Source organism: Alexandromys fortis, unplaced genomic scaffold, assembly GCF_014885135.2.
Source record: "Alexandromys fortis isolate MF-2015 unplaced genomic scaffold, M_Fortis_MF-2015_v1.1 scaffold_333, whole genome shotgun sequence".
In the NCBI taxonomy this organism is placed as follows: Eukaryota; Metazoa; Chordata; class Mammalia; order Rodentia; family Cricetidae; genus Alexandromys; species Alexandromys fortis.
In genome coordinates, this window is record NW_026068330.1 from 807,163 (window position 1) to 816,151 (window position 8,989).

The following is an 8,989-nucleotide window of genomic DNA, read 5'->3' on the forward strand; positions in this document are numbered from 1 at the left end:
AGGACATCTAGGTTGTTTCCAGGTTCTGGCTATTACAAATAATGCTGCTATGAACATAGTTGAACAAATGCCCCTGTCATATGATCGGGCATCTCTTGGGTATATTCCCAAGAGTGGCATTGCTGGGTCCAGGGGTAGGTTGATCCCGAATTTCCTGAGAAACCGCCACACTGCTTTCCAAAGTTTATTTATTTATTTTTCCAAGCTTTTTGTTATAAAAAGGATGACCCTTTTAAAATTCTTCAGAAATAAGAAACTGTCTGTTTGGCATTTTGAAGAGTGTGTATAGTTAGTAACCCAGGTGTTTTAGAGCTATAATTCCACTCAGTCTTTGTCCTCAATACCAATAATAGCAGATTAAAAATTATTATAACATTTACCTTCATTATACTACTGATTAAGTGGAAGATTGGCATTTCCAGATAAGCATCCATAATTGAGTCACTGGTCAAAGTGAATCCATGAAAGCACAAAATTTCCCAGGCTATCACCTCCAAGGTTATTTGTTGCTCTTCACAAACTGATGGTAACACTGTGTTGCCAAAGACAACACTTACATATCTGTTTGAAAACAAATAATTTGAATTGGTCCCTAACTGGAGACCTTATTAATACTGACTGCTGTTTGTTATAGAAGAAGGTACTTGGAATACTCTCAGAGTAGAATCAACTTATCAACAAAATGTGACCTACAATGGTGAGCTGCATGTGAGACATGCTGATGCAATAGAGGCACAGACATTGTGGGGATAATCAGTCATTCTTTGATTGGATATAATGCCCACTCCATAAATGCAAACCATGTTTAAAACTACCAGAATATTACAGCACCTGAGACAAGATAGACCATTGGCTTATGGGGAAAAAAATTTCCACTAAAGCAGTAGTTTTCACCCTGTGGGAGTGACCCCTTTGGGTCAAACAACCCTTTCACAGGAGATGAAGAACTTTTTCACAGAGGTCACACATCTGCTATCCTAGATGTCAGATATTTACATTATGATTCATACTGGAAATTTACAGTTATGAAGTAGCAACAAAATAATTTTATATTTGGGGGTCATCACAGCATGAGGAACTATATTAAAGGGTATCAGTGAAAGAAGTTTGAGTACCATTGGGCTAAAGGTATACACAAATAAAATAATTCCTAATGAAATGCCCATATAAACATTAATTTGTGGTTCATATGACTATCATTAGTGAAGCTTCTTCTTGCAAAATATGGAAAATAAAATAGATGATCTCAAATGGACAATTGACATACTCAGTCATAAATGATGTGATTTAAGAAACCTTTCTTCTCAGGACCCAGGGACTGATGCAGATGAGAAGGAAGAAAGATTTTAGAGCCAGAGGTATTGGGTGAGACTATGGATACTGTCTCTTCCAGACACAATAGGATTGATACACACATGAACTCACTAGACTCTGGAAGTAAGCATAGGGTTTGCACAGGTTCATGCCACATAGGATTCTAGTACAGAGAGGAAGAAATGGGCATGGAATTCGAACCCTAACTTGGAAAGAGTTTGAAATTGGTACGTATATGAAAAGGAAAATTAGTGAACTTATTTGGAATTTCATTGGCTGTATTAAACACATTTCCCACTGGGTCTTATACCTAAAACCAACACAAAACTAACACAATGGTATTTTTGTAGCTATTCTGTTTCATATAACTTTTTTTTTGAGACAGGGTTTCCCTGTAGCTTAAGAGTCTGCCCTGGAACTAGCTAGCTCTTGTAGACGAGGCTGGCCTCAAACTCACATTGATCCGCCTGCATCTACCTCCCGAAAGATTGGATTAATGGCATTTGCAACAGTCACCCAGCACACATATCTTAATTTAGGCATTCTTTTTTCTTGTTAATTTCTAATTGTATATTTTGGATTTTGATTTTATGTTTTTATCAATTTTTGAGTGAAAGAGAAGAATAGAGAGAAAGAGAATTTTCATGTGGTATTTGGCTATCAGACATGTGAGGGGAATCTAGGATCACTTGGGACACAGATAATATATAATCAGAATAATTGTTTAAAAACCATTTCTTTTTACCAATGAAAATTTAAATGAAATACTAAAATCCTCTCTCCAGAATTATATATTGATTTGTAATCAATAAATAAAGACATGGTGTATAGACAAATGATGTTTATTTATGTTTCTGTCATGCACACGAACAAGCTGGTTGGAGAGTTCCCAACGATTTCTGGTCAGTTGCCTGCTGCACTATTAATTCCATCTCTTACCATTTCCGTCTTCCTGCAATGATAATAACCAGGTAATAATCTATGGAGATTTCTAAATGTCTCACTGCTCAGATGCTTCCTTAGAACATTTGAAACATCATCACAGGATAATGCTCCCTTCCTGACTTACTCAAGCATAGACACAGATAAGTTTTTCTTACTTGAATCAAAAATTATATTTTTGTTTCCATCTGCTTATTCATCATTGTACTACATGAAATGATCAAGATGGGTATTATGGTCCATATCTGTTCTGTAATTCTGGTGTTATTTCCAGTGCCAATGTCTAAGATTTAGATTATTCTTATATTTTGCTCATTTTTATTCTCTCTAAGCATAGCTGCCCCTCATTATCCATTCTTGGAAACACAGGCCTGTTTCAGTACAAAGTTCAAAGTAGTTTCAGCTTCTAAAAATAACTCAGGTCCTCCAATGAATCAATATTTACACATTTATATCAATGTTCTTCCTCTTCTGTAAATTCTTGTGCAACTCTTTATCTTATAATAAAGCCATGAAAAATGAATTATTTACCATAAATAGAAGTGAATTGAATCATCATTCTTTTGGTACAAATGTCTAAGATATTTGTCAAGGAGAAGGACTTTCTTTTGCCATTATTAGAAGACAGGGAGTCACAATGAGGATAGCATAAAAATGGTTTGAAAAATCCCTTTGATAATGACCTTTGTTTCAAAGGTGATAAGAGAGTTGTGATTGCAACCACTTCCTAAAGGTCCTACTGTTAGGGAGTCAAATAGCTCACACATGTGTGAATGTGTATATGTTATACACATCCAACTTATATTTCACAGGCAATTATGCAATATTTCATAGAATCAACTGATATGGCAACAAAGTTTAAGGTGGATCAGCAAGCAGGTGTTATCAATAATATTACATCATTTGATTTAATAGAATAGGGAAATCATACCAGACAAAGTTCATTATTCTATAATAATTCAGTGTATATAGGTGTAGTTTTTGTGTTCTACAATGACTTATGTTGTCTTTACATTTATATATTATCTCAGTTTTGTGAGTAACGGAAAAATACAATTTTTTTGATTTTATGAGATAGGTATACGAGATCATTACTAGGTTTGATTATCTTAGTGATGACTATAATGAAAAAGAAAGGCTACTAAATGTGATATGACACAAAGAGCTTACTCTTCCAGTTGAGTTTTTGTCTGTGTCGTGATGGAGAAAGTACTTGCAGAGACCTGGACATATTTTTGTTCATCAAATTCTGGGATTATAATACTATTCATTTGTTATATGTCATTTACTCTGTCTGTGAAGATAATCCCTGTGTAAAATGGTTTGGTATCCAATTTAAAACAATCAGGACATTGTATAACTATTTTTTTTCTGATTACTGGTAATATGAAATCTTGTGTGCAGTAATGGAGCAGGATTGTGAGTTAGAGAATTCCAGTTTTTGACCCTCAGACATGTGTAAAGAAAGACAGAGGGAAGACTAAAATATCTTCCAAAAGTCCCAGGCAATCCTGAATAATCATGCATGTGGATGATGAAAAATTGTGAAGACCTGAAACACAATACTTGATGGGTTTTAAAAAACAATTTTGAATAATGTTAATTTGGGGGATGTATGTTGTTTGTATCACTGTCATATAAACAATAGACATGTAAGAATAAGTGGCAATAATAACTATAAAAGGGAGATGTAACAAAAGCATCTACAATGTGCAACATACATTATACAAGTGACCTTCACTTCAACAACTATTCTTAGTACCAAGCATCTTTTCTACATTCAATGTCCACTCATAAGTTCAGCTGCAGCTCTCTGGAGTTAGACTGAGGAGTCCTGGAGATTCAATAAAGTTTTCCTAAAAAGACATGGACACAGATAGCTTCCTCATTTCCTATATGAACTGGCTCAGGCATTACCTAGACCTGAGCTTGAAAGGCTTGGACGGATACCCCCAAGCATTGGCCTAATAAAATATGGATAAAAATTTCAGAACAGAGCCATACTGGATAAAACAAAACAACACCATCTATGTGTAGCTCAGCAGCTTGACAACGGAGAACTCTGCCCTATATTACTGGCTTAAGAACAGAGTCACAATACATTTCTGAGTTGTATCAGAAACCCTGAGGTATCAGGAAGAGCTGCCTTGGGCCTGAGAGGATGGGGAAGATTAACCTGAAGAAATTCACAATACTTATGTTTAAGTACCAAGGAAAAGAACAACAAAATAAGCATTAATGCTATACATAAAGATTTTTTTTCACCCTGCTTGAAAGACTCAGAAAGCAGAAGTTTTTAATTAGTGAACGTGATCCAAACATTTTCATATCAGCATGAGCATGTGTCTTCCATAATTGACACAACACATTTGAGTAGAAATGCTTGATCACATTTCACATCAATGACTAATTCCTAGGAGATGAGGAAAGTTACTGTTGAGCATTCATTTAAAGAATTATTTACCACACCAGTTTGCGAGTTTTTTGGAATAGGTTCTTAGATTAAGCAGTGATTTTTGACTCAACATTTATAGTTTTCTCCAGTCTCGGTACCCTGTCCTGTAATCACAGTGTGTTATAGAACAGGGAGCACAATGACACAAGACCTTCTCCTATTGTCTTAAGGATTTATGGGTGTTACTGGCATCCTTGCTTTTTGCTAATGACTGTTTAGTAATTAGCATTGTTGAGTCATGACATTTTCCCAGAGGAATGGGATACAGAGTTTGTCTGCAAAATTCTTCAGATATAGGTTTCTATGCAACTTTCTTAGAAAGTGAACACTTCATAAATGTCCAGAAACATCTCTAAATTGGATCTTTCTGAATCTTTTATATATGAGGGGGCTGCTTCTGAACTTCAGATTCATTGTGATTCTCTGACATCAGGTGCTCTGTCCCAGGTACAGTCTAATGAAGGCAGTCAAGGCTTTTTTCTCTTCTGTTGTCACCTTCCTACAAGTGGGAACTGTTTCAGGAACTGTCAACAGGGAGGAGCTTGCCATTGAGAAGGGCATTGATGATAGTACAGGACATCTTAAAGTCAATCTCTGATACTTACAGTCAGCATCTCCCGGTAAACAGCCATTTTTCTATGCAATGGAGCTCTGTGAGGACTGAAGTTGTAGGGATGTGTTACAGTTCAAGGGAGACAGTGCAACTTTAGTGTAATCCACAAGAAACTAAAGTGCTTGGGAGAACAGGACCATCAGAGGGCAGAAAAGAGTCAACTATCCCCAGTAGAAAGATGAGGTTGGTTTGAAAGGAGCTCTGTGTCCTCTGTGGTTTCCTTTAGCTGACCTACAACTGTTGTGATTGACAAGTGATGTTTGCTTGCTCAAACACAGTAAAGATTCTTTGTTAAACTTTTTATGGGTTTGTATTTTCTTGTTTATTTTATTCAGCTTTTATTTTCTCTTTACAGATATTTTGAAAATTTTTATGCAATATGTTCTGATCACTAATTCCCTTCAACCTATTCTTCCCAGATTTTTCTTTGGCCTTTCCTACTCAACTCCATAGCCTGGTTTTCTCTTTGTAAGAAAAAAAACACCAAATAGACAAAATATTTTAAAAATGGGTTAAAACCAAAGTGAAATAAAACAACACATATTTATACACACAAGCACATACAAAAGACAAGTAAGACAAAAATGCACAATGTGATATGAGAGAATATATGTATATAAATACCATTGAGTTCATTTTGTTTTGTGAGAGCTTGTGAAGTACCTGAAGAGGTAAAGGAGTTTACTGCCAAGCTTATCAACACCAGTTTGACTACTTGGACCCACATGATAGTAGTACACAAAAACTGAATTCCATAAGTTTTCCTCTAAGGATAACACATACATGTTGGTGCACATGTGCACTCTTCTTAGTAAAGAAGGAGGCATAACAACTTTTGCAAACATTACATGGATGGATAGAAACTCTTGAGGACCCAAAGCATTCTGATGATCTTTTGTCATTTGATTATTGATGAAGAAAATATAATCAATTGTTTTGGGGAGTTTTTCTAGAGGATCCAATGACTCTACCTCTATGTGTATAGATACAACTGATTGTACTCACTGGGTTATGAGTTAATGATACAAAAGATGTCATGAAATTGGGAGAGAGACTTATTGGCAGATTCCAAGAGGAATCATTAAGGCATAGTGGATGTATATATGACCATATAATATTTGATACATGGAATAAAATTTCAAAGAATATTAATTATTAAATGTAAAAACATTTTACATATGCTTGAAATGTTCCTACATGTGTATTTTGTACACTGTGTATATAACTGCCATAATCTCTACCCTTAATTTTTCCCTTCGTCTTTTCCTTGATTCTGCTAGAGAATTTCACATACACTACTAATAAAAGTCTCATTTTATGTCTGTGTTTCTGAGATGGTCTTAATATATTTATCACTAGTTGCATCCATTTTTCTATAAGTTATGTAACTTTGATATTTCTTTCATTTGCTGTTTATATAAACATGTTGTTTATATAAATATGTCTTCTTAATAAAATCCTCTGTTGAAAGATACATAATTTATTTCCATAATTTAGTTTTTGTGATGTTATTGCAATAACCTTTTTTGTGCAAATGTTGCTGAAGTACATTTACTTTTGTTCATTTCGATGAATTTCTTAGTTTATATTCTGTTTGAAAGACAAATATTAATTGCACCAATCTGAAGAATTTCAAACTAAGCAGTATTAAACTTCACATAACTATCTTTATTGTCACAACCACTATCTATAAATCAGATTTATAAGCTTTTCATGAAGAAGAGCCACTCTCAGGCTTGAAATTTATTGAGAACTTATGTGCCATTTACATCCTCAGCATTTGCACAGGGATCAGAGAAGGAGCATTTTATATATTTCCTCATGCAGGATTAGGATTTGGCCCTCAGCATTCTTTTGCCTTTCAAAGTTCTCCTCTATCTCCTTCATCTCCTCCTGGACTAGGGTCTTATCTACCATAGGGTCTTATCTACCAAGTTCCCTGCTCATTAATATGCAAATAACCTGAATCTATTATGTTAAATATAGGGATGTCCATACCCAAAACAACATATCACCAGTGTCTTCTTATCAGTCACTGTGCACACAAGTCTTCAATATGGAATGGAGCTGGACTGTTCTCTTCCTTGTGTCTGTGACTACAGGTAAGAGCTTTCCAGTTCCAATGGTGAAGAAGGAACAGGGACTGAGGTGACAGTGATATACAGTATGCCTTTTTTTTCACAGGTGTCCACTCTCAGGTACAACTGCAGCAGTCTGGTCCTGAGCTTAGGAAACCTGGGGCCTCAGTGAAGCTGTCCTGTAAGGCTTCTGGCTACACCTTCACTGGCTACACTATACACTGGGTGAAGCAGAAGCCAGGAGAGAGCCTGGAGTGGATTGGACGTATTTATACTGGAAATGGTAATACTAAGTACAATCAGAAGTTCCAGGACAAGGCCAAACTGACTGCAGACACATCCTCCAGCACAGCCTACATGGAGCTCAGCAGCCTGACATCTGAGGACTCTGCAGTCTATTACTGTGCAAGACACAGTGTTGCAACCACATCCTGAGTGTGTCAGAAACCCTGGAGGACCAGGAACCTGCCCTGAGACTGAGATTGCAGACAAAATTTTCCTGGAGACTTGCTCCAGAGTATGCTATACCCTGACCTGCTGTTAACAGTGACCACCTCCATTGACATGATTAATTTTTAATAAAGTAAAGTAGGACAATATGATTGTGTCATTACATTATGATATAAATATCTCTTAAATCTAAGGGAACGAAAGTTTTGCTGAAATGGTTGGGAATAAGCTACAACATGGATTATCCCAGTAAAGACAAAACAACGGCATGTGCACTAACAAATCCCCTTTCATAGTCCAATTTGTTTTCCCTAAAACAAGAACAGACAGCTTTTGGAAGTTTTGGGGGCAGATGTTTTAAACTTTCCTATGAAATATAATTTTACATCTTTAGTTATTTATACCCATGATCATGAGTCATGAATTGTTTTTAGGAGTACTAATTAAACCTCTTACTGTCTTATCATTATGGATGGAGCAGAGTGTCATGATGTGAATTCCATAGGGTGTGGGATCTGCTACTTTGGCAACAAGCTGGGGTCCTGCACAGACAGCCCTGGGGAAGAACAGTAGGATATCAAGCTGGGAATGTTAGAGGCCTGATTCTGTTATCAGTAGCCCTGGTTGCTCATTCCCCTGTTTCCTGTAATTTGGTTGTCTTTGTCACCACTTCTTGAATGACACTTAATGGATTAGTAAAATTACATTTTTCAGGTATTTTAGAGGAAAATTTACTGTACTGAGGAAGATCATAACATTTTTGTTTATATTATATTTAAAAATGGTCTATCCATCCACATTTAAAACATATATTAGGCTACATGGACACTGAGAGAATTTGAGCTTTATATTCCTGTATGCCATCATTTTGGCATGCTTTTATAAACTAGCAATGGTATGATAGACATTAGCAACTTCAGAATGAATCTTGGTACAGATAAAATTTTCATTTTCACTTCTTTTCCAATTTGCATTTTCTTGATCTTCTTTTTTTTTTTTTTTTTCTTATTGCTCCAGTTAGAACATTTAGAACCATGTTTTGCAGAGCTGATTTGTTCCTGTCTTGATCCTGGTTTTAGTGGAAATACCTTGAGTTTCTCTCCATTTAATTTGATGTTGACACTTGGCTCATGATAT

General features: G+C 35.8%; 1 gene segment (V, D, J or C); it reads left to right on the forward strand.

The window, feature by feature from the left end:
- The first annotated feature begins 7,347 nt into the window (after nucleotides 1-7,347).
- On the forward strand, nucleotides 7,348-7,837 carry LOC126495216 (Ig heavy chain V region 108A-like). The segment is given in 2 exon segments: nucleotides 7,348-7,426; nucleotides 7,509-7,837. Coding segments are annotated over 2 exon segments (375 nt in total).
- The last annotated feature ends 1,152 nt before the right edge of the window (nucleotides 7,838-8,989 follow it).